The sequence below is a fragment of the Lagopus leucura genome, unplaced genomic scaffold (genome assembly GCF_019238085.1).
Source record: "Lagopus leucura isolate 7727_CA_CO unplaced genomic scaffold, USGS_WTPT01 Super-Scaffold_73, whole genome shotgun sequence".
Taxonomy (NCBI): domain Eukaryota; kingdom Metazoa; phylum Chordata; class Aves; order Galliformes; family Phasianidae; genus Lagopus; species Lagopus leucura.
This window is the reverse complement of record NW_024962252.1, coordinates 50880491-50900293: the sequence shown is the minus strand read 5'-3', so window position 1 is coordinate 50900293 and position 19803 is coordinate 50880491. Positions and strand designations below refer to the sequence as shown.

Sequence of the window (19803 nt, the reverse complement as noted above, 5' to 3'; positions counted from 1 at the left end):
AGAAGCCTCATTAGTCATTAAAATACCATGAATATTAAAATATCATGAACAATTTTAGAGGACAACAATAGATTCTACTTACAGCTTCCAACTGATCCATAAGTTTTGATAAAAATTTGCGGCATTCTGGGGTTTTACTATCAATCTTCATCCCTGTTTGCATTGCATACAAACGACCTTAAAGTAGATAAAACACAGAAGAAAAAAATCAAGAGTGCGTGAGTAGCTAAGGCAAAACCCACAGCTCAGTAAGCAAACTGCATTCCCCATCATATCTGAAAGACAGGCTCAACAATGAAGCAATACACGAGTGCAGTGAAGCTAAGCACTGACAGGTAGATATAGTCAAACTTTCAGAGATACGTAGGTTGCTTCAAAAGTATCTGTCATAGTTTCAGCTGGGATGGAATTGTTTTCTTTGGAGATAACACGCTGATGTTATAGTTGCTGCTGAGCCAAGGCCATTTGCAATGAAGGGCCTATGGAGCTGGAACGGAACAGAATTAGGGCAGCTGAATTAAACTGGCCAAAGGGATATTCCATACCATATGACATCATGTGGAAGGAGTTCTGAAGCAGATAGGGGCTCATCTCACTCTCTTTTGCTGCTTGGGAGGCTAGGTGGGCATCAGTCAGGGATGGTGAGCAATTGCTTATGCATCACTTGTTAAACGCATTTCATATGTACATATATATACACATACACAGTCAATTATTTTTCTTTTCCTTTTCTCTATCTTAGTAAATAGTTTTATCTCAACCCAAGGGTTTTGCTTTGTTTTTCTGATTCTCTTCCCTATCCCACTGGGAAGGGGGGAATGTGTTGACTGTATGGTGCTCAGTCACCTGCCTGGTTAAACCACAACAGCATTCCTCCTATTTATTTTCATGGAAACTACAAAGAGCACAATAACACTGATAGAGCCAATCCTCAGCTACAAAACTATTTTTCAACATATTCACCACCATTAGCCATGCATCTTCTACCAGTGATGAACAAGAACCTGCATGTCATGCTGCACCAGTGGAAGTGATCCACTGTAGCCACCACTGAAACACATCACCCACTGCCTCACTGTGCTCACATCCACAATTTGGTCTCTCCAGAAACATTCAGCAAGTGTTGATGAATGTCAATAGGTGTCATTTTTTCTCCATTGAGGAATTCAGTGACACACCTTTGCTTCACATGCATCTCCACAACAGATGTCATTTTCAGGCTGCGCCTCTGCTGCCATCTGATGCACAGCAACAGTACAGTCAAGAAGGTTCAACTTCTACTGCCATACCACCAACATCCATCTCCATTCCATAGGTCAACTAATAAAATAGGAAGCATTGCTTTTGAAGCAGCTCTCACATCAGGAAATACTATTTCTGAACATATTCCTACAATGAGAATTCCTGCTGATTTCAAATGGATGACTGTCTGTATCACCATGATGCAATACTACCTGCTCTACTAAATAAACATTATCCTCCTATGCAACTCTTTAAAATATAAGCTTTGAGTCAATTGAACACAAATGGCTTTCATACAACCCTCATGTGTGTACATACACATACACACACACACACACAGTGTAAAGACATGCCTCAAAAAAGGAACTTAATGTAGAAGGAACCAATTAGCTTTCTAAGCAAACCTGATGTTTAAATCAGACAAAACAGCCTTTACAGACCTTTCCCTATGTGTAAAGTTTCCAGGCTTTCCTATGAGTTTAAGAATGAATGATTACCATCCTCTGATTAAAACAAATGAACAGAATTACCAAAAGCTATGAATTTAATGTAAGCACACAGCAGAACTTTATATGCTGTGGAAAATAGCAGATAAAGCCAAATAAGCATTATTTACTAGAATTAAAATACACAGACAAGGATAACATACAGGTCATTCAGTAACCAAGAGGAGAACATTCTTCCACAAAACCACTCTAATTTAACTCTCATGCTTAATGGTCAAGGAAGTCCTGCAAACTACTTTCAAAAGCAGATCCTAATGGCACATCCTAATGCCTCTACCCTTCAAAGGATTTGTGCTAGGGAACATTAACTGCCTCACAGCTTTATCACCTCTTAACTTTCAAGCAGCTCATCATACAGAGATAAAAAGAAATAGAAAGAGCCTATCTTCTTCCTCCCAGGAAATATACGTATAAAACCAGCTGTGCCTAACCTGATGCTTCCTGTGAAACAAAACACTATATCCTGAAAAGTTTGCCTGCATTTTCTGTCCATTATTAGCTTGTCAAATAAAATAAGATCTCTATATATCTCTATCTACGTCCTGCTTGTAAGCATCTCAATTTAATTCTTTTTTCTATATTTTAACAGTAGTATTTCATGTTTCATATACAACACTCAAGCCAAATACATTCCTTATATAGGACAGTAAAGCTGAAAAACTTTTGAACATTAAAGCTGTTGGGTTGTCCAATCATTTAAAGACAAAACAACAACAACAACAAAAACACAAAAAAACAACAACAACCCAAATCAAAACCAAAGGACTTGTGCTCTCTAATGCCCACTCTTATGTTAATAATTGGTGAAACAAGAGAGTACCTTTCTACTCAAGTTTTCCATAAAGAATAACCATTTAAAATTCTACTCCAAGTCAAAATTCAGGAACAAATTAAGGCCATGAAGAACTGAAAGAACTCATCATGACCAATGAAAGTTTTTGCTGTGTAGTTATTATACAATGCTAATATTAAATTAACTACTGATATGTAGCTATTTATCTTCAGGATGTCATGTTAATATTTACATTATGCAGTTGATATGTGTAAATTTGAAATTATATTCTAAAGAAATCAAAACACAGAAAGACACAGATTCATTTTTAAAGGCACTCACATTAATTTGAGTCTACTGCCAACTAAAGTACCATAGTCATACAACACTGCTTATAATCTTCAATTAAATTCATTTTTATGTACATATTTTACTGAATGCTTCTCTGAACACATTTTATTATATGACTTTATAATATAAAACTTCAGAATTTATGTAAGTATGCTAGGCCTACAGACTACCCAGATGAGTTATTTCTCTTTGACAAATTCAAATATCAGACATTTTCAGAGAACAGTAAACTAGTAATAGATTGTTATGCTTTATGGTGACATCAATTTTGCAAACCCCTGATCATTACTGAATACAGATTTCTGTAATACACTGAAGAATGTCTTCATACCTCTTCTAAAATGATTTTATATAAAAGAATTCTTTGTTTCCATATAAATGGAAATCTTGAGGACCAGTTTCATCATTATAAGAACTACTTATTTGAATCTGTTACTCTTCTGTTATATACATACAGACTTCTTTTTCCACATTCATCAATGATATATCTTTCTAAACAGTGAAAGCAAGGTAATTGTTTTCCTTGATAACATCCCATAAGGTGTATTTACAAGACTGTGGCATCTTCCTACTTTATAGGCAGACCTGAAAAGCCAGTCCTCTCTTCTCTTTGGATTTCAGAGGCTGAGAAAAACCTCAGAAACTCCTTGCACTCCAATGAAAAAAACAGAAGAGCTTTGAATACTATGAGAATGCAGCTCAGAGGACAATAGTTACAGATAACATTTTCTTTTTCTCTATGTAAGTTGGCACTGTGGGTGACTCCAAGCAACATTCTCTACCTACATCACTTTCCTATTAACAACTCTAGAATCAAGGTGTCAAAATTGGAGGCTGGTAATGACTGGCATCCCCCAGGGACGTCAGTCTTGGAACCACTGGTCTTCAAAATCTTTATTAATGACCAGGAGTGTGGGATCAAGTGCACCCTCAGCAGTTTCAAAGATGATACCAAGCTGAGCTTTGCAGTTGATACAACAGAAGGAAATGATGCCATTCAGAGAGACCTGGACAGGCTTGAAAAGTAGGCCCATGTGAATCTAATGAGGTCCAACAACATCAAATACAAGGCATTGCATTTGGGTCGGGGCAACCCCAAACATAAGCCAGCAGAGTGTGCTTGCAGTCCAGAAGGCTGACTGTATCCAGGGCTGCATCAAAAGAGTGATGGCCAGCAGGGCAAAGGAGGTTGATTGTCCTCTGCTACTCTGCCTTTGGGAGGCCCTAGAGTACTGCATCCAGGCCCCAGAACAAGACAGATACAGAACTGGAGTGGGTCCAGAAGAGAGCCATGAGGATGACCACAGGGCTGGAGCACCTCTTCTATGAAGAAAGAACGAAAGAGCCAGGCTTGTTAAGCCTGGAGAACAGAAGGCTCTGGGGAGATCTCACTGTAGCCTTCCATTACTTGGAAGGTGCTTATAAGCAGGAGGAAGACTGATTTTTTGCATAGTCTGACAGTGATAGGACAAGAGGCTTTTAAACCAGAAGGGAGCTTGGTAACTTCTGATACTAAATTTCAACAGTTAGAAGCCAATGTGCTGAAAAGTCTGATATAAAAATATAATTAAAACAATGCTTTGTGGCCGCAAAAATTTTCAAGATTTTAAAGCCTAAATAAAGCATTCAGAGAATGCAGCCACTCTTGAAAATAAGTGAACTGCAACTGTAATCTCTATTCAGCTCTACATCTATATCTATATAATCTCTATATCATCTTTGTGATGAAGGTTTAGAACACCAGAGAACAAACACACAAATACAATTACTAGGGCTTTTATAGATCAGTGCATAAAACAGCTTTTAAGTGCATAATCTGCATTTACAACCTACATTTTTTGTTTCCTTTATCCAAACCAAGCAGCAAAAAAGATCTTCAGGTGGCCAACAAAAGGAGCAGATGCATAAATAAAGGGACAAAAGAGGCAAAGACAACAACATACTGCTTATATCTAAATGTTAATATTTTAAGCAGAGCTATAGTCACTTGCAATTTTTGACACACAAAGACAGAACTGTTTCACCAATCATTAACTAAAGAGGGTTTGCACTCAGTTTGCAGACAGGACATTTATCTTCAAATTCATAAAGACTTGGCAAGCAGTCATTCTCAGAAAAATGTTTTGCCAAGGCAACTACAAAATTTATGTCTTGATTTGTTGCCCTTAATCTTTGTTCTGTAAATACTAAGTGTGGGTGTGCTGGAAGGAATTATACAGCAAGCTTTACAAAAACCTCTCTGCTTTTATTTGTCACGAAATACCATGTTATTTTTCCTTTGCTAATGCACAGCACAATTTTAGAGAGAGTATTTTGTCTTCAGTATGTGCTAGCCATTCATTCCTAACACACATTAAGTTATTTCAGATTTATATTTGGGTAACAACTGAAACTCCTCCCACTCCCACTTTAAACCAGCCATGCCAACTAAAAATACTGGAGAACAACACACTGATTCCATATTCTCATTTCTGTCCTATTATCTAGCTTTTACCTGGTCCACCAGGATTTAAAGATTATTGTTCTTTTCCCCCCAGCTGATTATCTTCTAATACTGAAAAAGAAGTTTATGTCGGGAATTACTCTTAATATTCTTTCCATTCACTTATTATACAATTATAGTAAATATTTACAAAATCATTTCTATTAAGTTTTCTTCATTTTTCAATTCCAATTAAGAGATGAAGGCATTTTTACTCTGCAATATATATTATTCATCCATATTCTACACCTTTCTCTTCACGCCATCAAACCACTGACAAAAGAAAAAAGTTTGCTAACCGGCACAGAAAAGCAACAGCCTCAATAGAAACGTGGGCAGCAGGGGACATAAAAACCATGAACTTGGATTGTACTCAAAGAATTTCCATAAAGAATGCATCAAATGTAGAAAATGAATTATTCTTGCTTTCATGAACATACCACTTTCTGCATGAAGATTATGAATAAAGGCTGTTTCTCCATGGCCAACTCAAAGTTTTTGAAGTAAGAGAGATTAAAATAGATTCAAGAGCATTGACAAAGTTTGAAAAGTTTTACACATCCTCTCCATTATATGATACTGAAGGAAATTGGTGAAAGTGAAGGCAAGTATTAGGCTGTTAGCATCAACTCAAAATCTGAAACTTTCCAGAGAATACAAATTACTTACTTATTTTCAAGTGAAATTAGTTTAAGGAGAAATCTAGCAAAGGAAGAGAAGTGTGGGCCACAGGGAAAGAGGCAATAGCACAAAATTTCACTAAGAAAGCTTTTGTATAGCTTTTGCTCTCAGTACTTTTCAAAGCTTCTCTCTTTATTCTAATTAATATAATGAAATTAAAATAGAAAAGCTACCTCGACTATAGAATCTGTAGTAATTGAGATCTCAAGAGGGCAAAAGTAGAAGGCAGACACTTTGGACCAGTTGCGCTCAAGTCATACGGATAAAACAGCTTTTAGTGAATAGATCACAATTTGAAGCAGTTCTGCAGAACACCTTCCAGTTTTATTAAAACCAGAAGAAATCTATTTTATGCACACAAACCACTCTGTGAAGTGAACCAAAGCACTCTAAAGGGGCATGACTGTGAATTACATTTCCAAAATGCACTTGTGCTTCCTGACCTTACCTGCCTACAGCATCCTGTGCTGTGCTAGAAGCACTACCAGTAGGCTCAGGGAGTTGATCCCTCTCATTTACAAAGGACTAGTGAGACAAGAGTGCTGGGGCCAGTTCTGGGCTTCCCAGGACAAGAGGTAACTGAAGGGCAAAAAAGACAATAAAAGGACTAAGAGCATCTTTCTTACCAGAAAGAGCAGAACTGGGACTGCTAGGCCTTGAGAACGCTCAGGGTATCAGCTATTGCTTTTCTGATTTGAGAAGGGAACGTTTAAAAAAAAATTAACAGTATTTTAATCATAAATTAGACAGCAAATCTATATTCCCAATATATTATTCTATATATTATATGTTCTATATATAAATCTATATTCCCATATGACTCTGTCATATTCCATAAACTCTGTTTTGTCTTTTTTTCCTCCTATAGAATTGTGTTTTTTAGAATTGGTTTACATTGAAAAGAGTATTTCATGGATGTCTGATTCAACCTGAAATTTACAGTCAAATTTAACAGATGGGTATTTCTACTAAGAGCTGAATGACTTTTGATTTAAGACTAGCTTTGGGGAGGAAAAAAAAAAATCAACAACAAAAACCCAAATACTTCCTTTGCTTTTCTCTCTCACAGAGTCCCATTAAAAAAACAAACAAACAAACAACCATCAACACAATAGCAATATTCTTCAGATGGACTTTTATTGTGCTTTTGTATACGAAGAATTTGAGAACAGTGGGGTTTTCTTCACACCTTTTTAGATAGATCAAGTCTACTGATTTGCATTAACGAATTCTGAAATGTGCCACACTGTAGAACAAAAACAATCACAGTCCTGCTTTGCAGAAGCTACTAAAATATGATTTCATGCTGCACTGACATTGGGTTTTAGGACCCAATGTAAATTGCACTGTAGGTTGCATATCACTTAGCACCTATGTTTTTTTTTTTTGGCAACTCACTGGTGCTCTGTCAATGTTTTCTTTAATCAAAACATCAATGAACAACAAGTACGCAAGTATTAAATAAACAGCACAACCAACCATCTTTGAAAAGATTTACTACTCCAACACTACCGAATGCCTGAATAAATGGCTATTAAGAAAATGGTTGCTGTAAGTATAAATGCAGATGTTTTCAGAAGACAGAGCTACCTCTCAAACCAAGCAGTCCTTCAAAAAAGTAACTTTTCAATAAAACTGTAGCACAGTTTAGAGACTGCTTCAGTAATTACGCAGACAAGGCATTTTTTATCAAAGCCTGCCTCCTTGTGTTTGCACCACAACATCTTCAAAGTAAAGAGTCACACTCACTTCAGTTTCTTTTTTGTTTGTTTGTTTTTGTTTTTAACTTATTTTACTGACTACAAATCACATATTCTTTTGGCTGGGCAATCTATGTAGCCTAACTTCCTGGTATTCCCTTATACCTATTCAATCAACTGACCTTGACATGAAACACCTACAGTACGACTTTAATCAATAAAATAATAAGAACTGTGAAAAAAGTGTCAGGTGGAACAGTAGATATTAACAGAAAGCGTTGATTATAACAGTCCTGAACATTTCATTAACTACAAATTTCTGATCTAAGAGGAGAATCATCTTGTGAGATTATCGTGTACAAATCAACAGCTAATTGATGATATGCGAATTTGAATGCCCAAAAATGTGGTGAAGCGTGAAGGGTTTGCAAGGAATATGCAGAACCACAAGAAATAAAACCGGATCTTAATTTCAGCAGTATTTCTAGAAAGTAAAACATTAAATGTGGTAAGCTGCACAACAGCATCCATGTTATTCTGTAGTATTTTATTTTTCATATTGAAAACAATATGGTTGCCCAAAAAACACAAAGCACCCTTACTGCTGCTATCCGTATTGTCTAAAACAGTGGTTAACACCTATCAAATCATATTTTCTTTAAATCAACACAAGCCAGCAATATCAAAATGAATGAATTCTGCTTTCTCCCCAAGCTTGTTCCTCGGCTTTACACGAGAACAGCTGTTTAAGCAGCAGTGCAATGGGCCCAGCTGAAATATCTTGTCGTTGTCCACCATACAATTACATAAAGATTTGCCTCAAGTATCCTTAGAGTAGGAATGTGAAGCCAGAGTAATACAATGTCTTCCTTGGGTGGCAGTTCTGGTTTATGCTAACTTAATGCTTCAGATGAACTCAAAAAAAAAAAAAAGTGAGAGAAAGTTTAAAGTGATACATGCCAAAGAAATGTGCAACTGCCATACAAATTCCAATCTACAAAAATACACCTTTGGCCATCAATAGATGCTGAAGATATACAGAATATTAACACAAGCACTAAGTAGTTCCTTCTGACATTTTATTGCTGTGGTACAGACAGTAATATTTCAGGTTGGAAATACATCTTACCAGAATTCAGTTCCTTCTAGTATTCAAATCAGCTTCTGTAACAACTCTTACTTTCAGAAATATACAAGTAGAATTAAAAAACACATACCCAATACATATTCACACTCAAAACAACAGTGCCATGAAGACGTTATCATTAGGAGGAAAACTTTTGGCTGTGGATGACCCACTGGTGGCAATAGTCCAAAACTAAAAACACCTTAACTCACATCTCCAGTCTGACAGTTGCATGCAACATATTACTGAGTTGTAGATGTTCCCCCTCATGCAGCAGCTGTGCAAGCAGGCCTCTGGCAGAACTGCAGCACTGTCCCATCACATGAGCTTGCACCACAGAGTCCTGTCAGCTGACTGCTGTACCTCACCTCCAGTCTGGCCTTGCCATATACCTGTTTCCAGACACACACAGCAGTGCTGTGCTGGTGCATTCCAGCACACAGGCAGCTTTTCTCACACAATTTGTTACTGAAAATATATACACCCCCTCTGAAGTGTATTTCAAAAGCTCAGAACAAAGATGTTCTGAACCTTTTTTCAAGTGAGAAATATTTCTTTCTTTTAGCTCTATGTAAAATAAATATATTGAAAAAAGAAAACCACATAAAGACACATAAAGACTTCTGCTGACTGCAGTTTGAACCTATTTATGACCTGTTAGCTTTAGGGATCTTTCAGGCGTTGTCGTCAACTGTGACACAGATGTTGAAGGTGACTTACAACAATCTGACATTTCCTGGTAAGAGGTGTAAATCCTTGAGAAAGGAAGGCTCACAGCTCACACCCTGACAATCAGTGGATTAGACGGGTTAGTCTGAAAGACTTATATAGGAGAGAATGATTTTTGCTCTTCTCATTGCAATGAAATTGAATAAAACCGAGCCACTTCTCCCTGCTTCAAGAACCCCAAAGAAGTATCAGTACTAGCCTGACAGAAAATAAACATCATTAAGGTTGAAGACTCTCGATTCCAAGTTGCTTACTCAGAAACAGATCACGCAGGAGGCCTTTTCAGCACAAGAAAATCTCTGAAAAGACCCCCGGGTTAGTTTTGCAAGATATCTGCTTGAACTATCTTAAGGCAGAATGCATTTGCTCTACATACGTGGGCACAAACACCTATTCAGGCTTCAGACCTATCTGCTACGATGCTTATCTTTCAGAAACAGAAGAACAGCGCATTGAGGCTTGCTACCGGGAAGAGCACGGCACCGCCCCAAAAAGAGGGCCCGACCCGCACCCAGCGAGCCCCACCGGCGGCGGAAGGGGAGCGCTGCGCCGGGAGCAACTGCCGCTGCCCGGGGGGAGCGGCGGGGCGGGGCGGGACGCGACCAGCTGGGCCTGGGGCAGGCGGGACGGCGCAGCGCTGCGACCGCAGCACTCACAGTAATACGCCACCACCGGCTCGCGCTTGTCCAGCTCCTGCGCGGTCCGCAGATGGTGCTGGATGCTCTTGAACTGCGGCGGCAGCGGGGGAAGCGCCGTGGCTGCCATCGCGCGGCGACCACAACAACAACCGGCAGCGGCTGCTCTCGCTCCCGAGCTTGGAGCCGGTCGCTTCCGCTTCCGGCGCGGGGCATCGGGACGCGTGCGCGGGGCTGCTGATGGCGCGGCTCCCGGAAAGAGCGCCCCCTGCTGGGCGGGAGGCGTGATGCGTCGCCTGCTAGCTAACGGCGGCCCAGCCCATGTCGGGATCCTGGTGGCCCTAGTAAGCGTGTCCGGAGGACGAGAACATGAACAAACGTCAAGGAGCGCTTGTAGGAGTGTAGTGTAGAAGCTGGCTGGCGCAAAGCAGCTGTACATTTGACGCAAAGGCAGTCACGCCATTTTCTGGGTGTACTGAATGTGTTTCACTAAGGATGATGGAAGAAGCAATTATGGCTCCTCATTAAGTGAGAATTGAAGTGGGTGTGATGTCTGGCTAGAGACTAAGCTGACTGCCAACTCATGCGCCAGGGATTGCGCTCAGTGCTGCTGGAGGAAATGAGGCAGGAAAACAATGAAAAAGTGAAAGAAGCACTTACAGATTTTGTGTAAGCCACAAGAAGAAATACTTCTTAGGGTGTTCTGGGAGACAGACTTCATTCTGTAAAGAAACAGAATCATATCAAAGAAACCCCAGGTTTATTATGTAATTCCTTCCATAATAGGGAAAAAAAGGATTCGGGATCATCTCAAGTAATTGCTAAATACATGAGTTAAAATCAGCACCATGCTGAAACACAGGCATGCTATGAGTCTCGGTGGGAGTGAGGGTGGAGGGAAGCTGATTGAAAGCAATATAAATGATGACAAAACTGGTGCAAATTTGGCAGAAAGAGAAGTTGAGAGACATTTGAGAATGCAGTGAGTGCCAGAAAACAAATGGCAAATACAGGAAAGAGGAGCATTGGCAACCATGGGGAAATGGTTTCTTTATGTGGAGATAAAATCACCATCCATGTGTTCCAGAAACTGATGATGGATTTGGCCACAGAAAAACATTTGCACTAAAAAGCAATAACGCACACTTTGTTTGCCAGTGAAAAAAAAAATGGAACTGAGGAATTTGAGAATTTTCATTTCATAGGAAATCTGATCTGAGTTGGAACAACTTTCGAAATGTTCTTGACTGTGACCATCAAAATAAACATACAGCGATGGGTAGTCCAGCTTCTAGACAGCCCCAAAAGGGTCCCCAGGCATTCCCATGACAGACCTGGCTCTGCAATACTCCTGGATATAATAGGAAAGTCCTTGATGAGTTGGGGGCTCTGGCACTCTTCTGGCCTTTCTGAAGTGTTTTGAAATCTGCTGCAGAAGCGTAACAAGGAATGGAAATATACTGACAAGATTGTGATGAAGTTATTTTAATTTTGTATGAATGTCTGACTGAACATGATTTTAGTACTATTCATCACCACTGTACCTACCACATAGAAAAAAATTCTTTTTAGTAGCAATAAATATGGTGTTCTGTTTATAAGTAAAAAGATCTCTTTACCTGAGATTACAAGTTTAAGTTGCAAAGAATAACTCCAGATGAATACTGATGTATACAACAAAATAATTAAGCCTGTATTAATTAAAGCACATCATATTATGCAAACAGAAGTTAGCACAGGGATTCTTATTCCACTTGAAATGCTTGCAAATACCAAATAATTTATTTGATATTTAATTGTTAATATTTATTTTTATTATTGCACAAATTTGATGGTGTTGGCTGGATATATATTTTAGGCATCATATAACTTATTTCCACAGGGAAAAAATAACACAACATTAATGTTTTAATACAGTGAATATGCTGAAATTTGTCTTCATCATGGTCACCAAATTAAAAAGAAATCACACGTCTGTTTGGGGCCCACTTTGATGTCAGTGGTGCTACAGACATTTAAATTATACAATTCCAATCACATAACAGGGACTACTTTTGTGGGTGGGCATTAGAAGACTTTCACATCCCAGCATTTTTTGGAACTGCTTAACAGCTGGTGCTAAAAAGTTTTATTGCAGTTTTTCCTGAATTTTCTAAGTATTCCTGGAAGGACTCAAACACTGTCACCTGCATCTCAACTTCTTATGCTTTTACAGTGACTGTTGCTGAAAATATGTATTTGTTTGTTTGTCTGTTTTACAGAAGTTAAACTTTATTCAAGAAGCAAAGCTATTCTTCTCCCCTTAAGCGTTACAGGAATCAGGCTGTGTTTAAAGACACTAATAGATTTCATTTAACATTTCTGGTTCCTGAATTGTTGTTAACTAGTGATGAATCTCACACCTGGAGGAGGAATGCCCCTTGGAGAGGAACAACCCCAGGCACCAGAACATGCTAGGTGTCACCCAGCTGGAAAGCAGCTTTGTAGAAAAAGATCTAGGAGTCCGGGTGGACACCAGGTTGAATGAGTCAGCAATGAGCCCTGGCCACTAAGAAGGCTGCATTCTTGACTGCATTACACAAACTATTGACAGCAGGTCACTAGAGGTGATCTTCCTCCTGTACTCAGTAGTGGTGAGGCCATATCAGTAACCCAGTTTTGGGATCCTGAGCACAAAAGAAACCTCAACATAGTGGAAACAGTCCTCTGTAGAGCCACCAAGATGATCAAGGGACTGGATCACCTCTCCTGTCAGAAGCTGAGAGAGCTGAGTCTGTTCAGCCTGGAGAAGAGGAGGCTCTCTGGGATCTGGGATCAGTGTATATAGATACCTGAAGGAAAGATGAAAAGATGGTGAAGACGTGTTCTTTTCAGTGGTGTCCAGTGACAGGACAAGAGGCAATGAGCTTAAACTGGAACACTAAAGGTTCTATCTAAGTACCAGGAAGCACTCCTGTACTGTGCAAATGATGGAATATTGACACAGGTTGCCCAGATAGATTTTGGAATCTCCTCCTTGGTGATCTTCAAAATCTGCCTGGACATGGTCCTGGGCACCCTGCTCTGGGTAGCCATGCTTGAGCAGGGTTTGGACCATAGAGACTCAGAATTCTCTTTTGATATCAATCATCCTGTGATTCTGCATCTAAGTCTCGTGGATTATTGAGATCCTGAAAAAATATTTCTCAATTCAGACAGGAAAAATGATGAACAAGGAAGAGGAGGAAACCTTTTCTTTTTAATTTTTGTTTTCTTCTCCCCCTAAGAAATACAAGGTATTTGAAAAGGAAATGAAAAACAGCTGATCATTAATACTGTAATATGTCTATATTGTACACAAGAAACTAACTCGTCCTTTCTTTCCATTTCTGAAATCTGTTTTTTTTTGTTTTTTTTTTTCCATGACCTCACTTCAACACAAGGACTAAAATTACTTCTAAGTTTAAAATATATATTAGTACTTATGAAACAAAATATAGCATGAGAAAATATCTTGTTCCAACCTAGAAAAGTGCTTCATGGAATAATTTTAGTATGCAGACTTCATTTTAATTGCTACTCTATCAGCTTTAGACAGAGCAATTGCTACTCAGATAGGGTAATATCGATGAATGTGCTGTCACCACAACGGATTGCAGCAGTGGCACTCATTGGCACAAGTGCTTGTACACTTTCTGACATTCAGAGAAGGAATTTGGAATAGCTTTCCCCGGAAGGCCAATAATGTTAATAACCAGTGACAAGCACATCCAGTTGCATCTGTTGAGAAAAGTAATGTGTTCTACCAGGTTGTCAGTAAAAGTACATACATAAATAATCACCTTATCACAAAGACATTCCTCTAGAATACAAAGCAGCAGGCCATTAAAACATGTTATTGTCTGAACCTTTGATCTATACCAAGAAACAAAGATTATTCATATAACGAAGGGCTTTTTAGATGAGGAGTAATTGTCACATAACTACTCAACAGTAGTAATTGCAAACATGGTTCTCTTCTGCAATGCTGCATAGAGGACAGGAGATGCATGCTCCAGGCACCAGTACAATCACCAGCTGGAATGCCTAGAATACCTAATGTAGGAGAGACATATGGTTGTCAGGTCATTTACAGCTGCGCTGCATCAGCTAAAATGGGCATATATTGGAGTATTTTGAAAGCCTGTTTCTAACATATATCAAATGCATAAATGCTTGGGTGGCATAGTGAAGGTGGAAAACACTGGTATGTTTTAATTTGAAAAACTCAGTTGTTTTCTGAAAGATGAGGATTGTTGTTATGAAGGACTGAAAGTACAACTCCACATTCAGTCACAAATGAAAGATCATTAAAAGGCAAATATTCATGAAAAAGCTAAGTGATAAGTAGCCCAATCAGCTACTACTTCTTATATTGAACAATTATGTTTAATGTTTGCAGTTTATTGTCTTAATAAACAAGAGAATTGCCTGAGGAGTTACAGGCTTGAACTGGTTGTAACTGAGAAAATTAACCTCATTCTGATCTGATTCACATCTGAAATGAAAGACCTCATTTCCATAAACAACAAAGCCCAAAACACTGAAGAAAAACATGAGGACTGATCCAAAGAAAAGAGGAACTGGCCAATTACTGCTGGAGGCCTGAGCTGCATATTGCAGGGCTACTCAACACATGAAAACAAAACTGAGCAAAATTACTGTTGGAGGCCCAGCTATTACTTGCTCTTCGTCATCATCCAAAATATTTATTTTATCCTCTCTGTTTGAAAGGGAAAGAGTTTGCCAATGGAGGCAGCAGTGGCTGTCTACAAAACAGCGTCTTAGAACATTTTACTATTGCTACACATTTTATATAAGCAGTAACATATCTAATCCTTTATCAGTTAATCTGTCAGTTTCATTGCCTCTATTGGTACACTGCTGTTGCAGGAAGTACTAGACAAAACTGAATGCTTCAGAAGAAAGTCTATTCATTTTGCTACTGTATCCATTTACACCATGGCAAAATAGCAACCACCATGCCACCATGAACCTGAAGACACTTGTTCTTGAAAATTAAATGTCCGCTTCTCAATAGGGATCTTTCTAGAACTCAGGCGTGTCTCTTTGGGTGAAACATCTGACCTGGGGAGCTCTACTGCCTGGGAGGAAGGGCAGGTACCCAGCAAGGATCAAGGACTGTGTCCCAGCTTGCTTGGCCTTTTGTCCCTGTGCAGATCCTCGCTCTCTGTGACCCTCAGAAAACACTGTTAGAAGTGCTACTGCCGGCTTACCTGCTCTTGTCCTGCTGCCTTGCCTGCTAAACCTTTCTCCCCCAACTGGAGGGACTTGCAGGCCTTCTCACCAAGTGCCAGTGGTTACCCACTGACTGTGGGGGTTCCCTGGCTCTGCTGCTTCCCTGCCCCAGCTGTGATGATAATGGGTTCAATTTGCAGCATCTGGAATTTATAAATTAAATAATTTAAAAAATAATTTTAATTAAGTCCCATAAAAAGGAAGGATATAGCCAAACTTGGAAGCTGTTGGTCCAAGATTCTGTATTCAAAGAAATAACAGCAATTTAATTGAGACAAATAAAATCCAAAAGAATGTTATCGCAAATAGCCTAATAGCAGTAATTGCTATTAGCAATTTGTCAGCATACTCCATATGTATAGTTGAAGAACTCCAGTAGAACTCCTGCCATTGCCAAGTTCTGCTGATGGTCACAGCCACGTAGTGAAGCATGGGAACAAACCTCCACCTGTTAGTTTGGATCTAGTGAGACTTTTGTTAGAAGAGTGGAGATAGAAAGCTGGAAAAAGAGAAGCAGCAGCTCAGTGCTCAGTTGCTGATGCTCAGTAGCAGGACTGAGTACTGTTGAGGCCACCAAATCTGAAGAGGAGCTCTTACTCTTTTGCCTCAAGATTCATGAAGGAGCATCCTCTGTGGATGGTTGCAGCATGACTTCAAGTTCCTGTAATAAAAAGTATTGCCTCTTCCTCAATGTATGCTCAATACACAGGGAAACATAGGCAGGAAAAGGGAAGAGATGGGAGGAGGGCTTCCTTTCACATGTAGATTTGGCTGCTTGTCAGTAAAAAATACCACAATGACTTTAATAACTGTGTGATTAGGAAAAAACTGTTTTAAGTCATCAGAATGTACTTTGCAAGGGGAATCTGCCCTGTATCTACTGGTGTAGCTGAGTGCTGTATTATGAAGGTGGTGAAAAATGCTTCAGTAACTGTGCTATTGACTACACCTCCTTTATCAAGCAGCTAATTAAAAGTCTTTTTGTCTCACGGAAAACTGTAAGAGGTGTTGTATTAGTAGTATAACACTGGATATCTATTTTTTAAAAATATGATCCGATGCTTCTCTATGTGTAGAAAGCACTGAGGCTTGTATGTCTTGAAAAGCAATGCTTATTGTTTCCACACTATCATAAAATTACTAAATTAACTCATCACGCTGCATGTTTTTTTTTAATATTAGTAATAGTTTAATCATTTGATTCCTCTGAAATGTCAGTTGCTGTTGAAAACCTACCTTTGAGTGTACTTCAAATAATATTTGTGTTGGTATTTCTTATGACTTCTTAAAGTAATGTTTAAAAAACATAATAGGAAAATTACTAGTTTCTTTGCTACAATGGATCTTTCAATGCTTTTTATTATGCTTTGTATGTAGTAGCCATTGTTTTCACACTAATCGATGAACACGAACCTACAATAATCACAACATTTCATCAGAGAAACACTTGATTTTATTATATTAGCAATAAATAAGGACACATTTTGGGTAAAAAACTGAAAACTGCACATTACAAATGCTACTGTATGTCGTCAGCTGGGGACAAAATAACTACTTGATTGGGTCACCTGATCTAAGAAAATCAAATAATTCCCTGTGTGACCACAGAAGAAATATGGAAGCTTAATAAAGACCTTAAAAGAAGAGGTAGCTGGCAATGCTCTGTTGTAGTTCTGGAAACAGTTAAGGAATACAGCTGAACTGAAATAAAAAATGAAGTTTGGAGGGGCTGTGAATTAATCCCAATACAAACATATGGATGTCTGCGCTCAGACCCCACTGAATGTGATGATGAATGAGTCTGTTATAAAACTGTTGGTTTCTTAGAAGTGGTTCAAATGCATACCCTATGAACTGAAGCACGGAAAGCTCATCATCCTGCTAGGAGCAGCTGAAAGCAACATTAAGAGGATGATTTGAAATGTGAGTAGTATAAGCTGGCACTGTGAGTCTGAGTGCAGTCTGCTAAGGCAGCTCCAGCAGTTGTTTGGAACTTGTTTGACAGAAAATCATTATTTGTTTTGAATTTGCAGGAGCAGCTGTCTGTTGGTTGTCTGTTACACACAAATAAGGCATAAGACGTTGATATCAGACTTGTTCCCAACTGAGACTTCAGCTTGTCTCTTAGCTGAAACTTAATGTGTTGTTTAACCTTTTAATGGATCTAAGTTCTATTGAATAATCACAGTTAAGCAAATAGAAACAAAATGCTTGCTTAAAGATACTCTATTGCTTAGAGTTCTGCTGTATAGGGATGAACTGTCACTTCAACGTTAAGCACTCAGTTCACTGCTTTATTAGTGAATTTAAATGTAATGGCACATAGTGTCATTATTAGATAACAGACACAATGAAAGAAGCCTTATCTCAGATGAAAATAAATTGGTGCCATTAAGATTTTATCTATCAAAGAAGAACTTGAATGCTTATATGATGGGAAATAGCCTCTTCTGTCAGTTTACAGGGTTCTTCACGCAAAGCTTAGCAGCAATGGAGGACTCTGCTAGCCAGAGGTTGGTGCTCAATGGAATTCTGACCAGAGATGGAGGTTGCTTCACATTCAGCTAGAGCAGGAGGCTCATGGTGGCTTTCTTGTTTCCTCCCGACTGGCTTATGTTTAGCACAGAGGAGTGGATAGGAGAACATGCTTCTTATGGAACTTGTCAGGATGCAATGGCTGGGAGCTGACACGGACAGGCAAAAGAGAGCCTAGGTTTATGCAGGCCTCAGACATGGCACTCAGTCTGGGAGATGTGTGTCATACATTAAGCTTCTTCATCACAATTTTTTAATTATTCAGAAATCCACGTAATTTAAAAGGTGTATTTTGCAAAGTTAAGAAATAAGCACGAAGAATCTCTCTCTAGCTTTCTTTTCTATAGTCACCATGTTCAATCATTTAGCCTTAATGAAGAGAAGTTTTCATATTTGTGACCATTTCAGTCTTGCCTGTAGCCCTGTGCCCCCTGTACAGAGTACTGCTGACAGACACAGCTTGGCTCTGATAAAACAGTATAGTTACTTCTTCTGTTATCTGGATTCTCAGAAGGAAAAAGGGCTGCATGGCACATATCTGACATTTTTTCTATTAATTAGCTGGTGCTTAGAGCTTGTCTCTGGGCAGCCACAGTTGAATTCAGCATTTCTCTTTTCAGCATACCCAGTTTGCTAGCTCATGACATTTCTAGCATTCTCTACACAAATCCACAACAATTCTTTTTAGAGTACTTCCCACAATAGTTTTCCCAGGGAAACTATTGGCATTGCCTGTGAGATAATTAACATTCATTATTATTTTACCAGTAAAAGAGTAATAGGTGCTTGATGTTTAGATGCCTCAACTTAGAGTTTGAGGTCTGGCTTTAGAGCTGTAGCCTTAGAAGCTAAACTTCTTCAAGAGTGTTTTGTACCTGGACAGAGATCCCTTACCTCCATCCTCTCCTTTTTCCTTTTTCTGGCTACAATTCCCAGTCACTGCTTGAACACCATTTCTGCTGCACATATAGCAGCACTGTCAAACCATTATCTGTTTTGAAACCTGGAGAGAAACCTAGTAATTTATTTCTGCCCTTCAAGTGCTGGGCTCTTGCTTTTTAAGTAAAGCCTCTGACTCAAGAAGCTGGAAGATAATGGAAATCCCTGCCAAAACAAGGTCAAATTAAGAAGGACTGAATTCAAGTAACGATAAAGAAGACATGACTTACTTACGATTATTAGGCATTCAGCAGTCTAGGAGAAATCACTCTGTGCCGCATGTACACTTTTTCCAACTATATCTGCTGGTTTAGTGTGTGGACTTGTAAAATTTTTGTGATGTGCAAGTCTGAAAATAGCCCTGGGATTATTGAGTACCTCATTCTGCCCAAATATGTGTGAAGGGAGACCTTTTTTGTGCTAGAAGCACAAAAATCTCTCAGTAGAGAGATTTGTGAGATGAAGAGAGATTCCCTACATTTGGGAATTACTGATAAGGTGAATTTGCCTCCCACATCTCCCAGCTGTTGCTGTCTCTGCCCTGTGGTATCACAGATATGCTCCCTCTGCGCTGCTTGATTTCAGTTTGTGTGGTTTCTTTCCTACTAAGCAGGCATACCTATCCTGCTCCCTTTCTCCTTTGCTCTCATGCCAAGTTTTGGATCATAGCAGGAAGATGAGATTAGCTCTAGACTATAATCTCAAATATCAGCCCAAGAGATTATATTTTTTCTTTTGTTTGAAAAGAGAATGATGAACAATCTGCATGCGAGGATCTGAATTCTGGCTGTTTTATGTCAGGGTCTGTGGAGCATTTCCCTCTCTTTT

At 39.0% G+C, this 19803-nt stretch overlaps 1 protein-coding gene across 1 annotated transcript in view; it reads right to left on the bottom strand.

Moving 5' to 3' along the window:
* Nucleotides 1-10414, bottom strand: part of VTA1 (vesicle trafficking 1) — a 29937-nt gene extending 19523 nt beyond the window's left edge. The window contains exons 1-2 of the mRNA XM_042893268.1: nucleotides 10246-10414; nucleotides 83-177 (exon numbers count right to left, since the gene is read on the bottom strand). Of these exons, the coding sequence (XP_042749202.1) occupies nucleotides 83-177; nucleotides 10246-10354 (204 nt within the window). The 5' untranslated portion in view covers nucleotides 10355-10414. The remainder of the gene's footprint in view (nucleotides 1-82; nucleotides 178-10245) is intronic.
* Between the last annotated feature and the right edge of the window lie 9389 nt (nucleotides 10415-19803).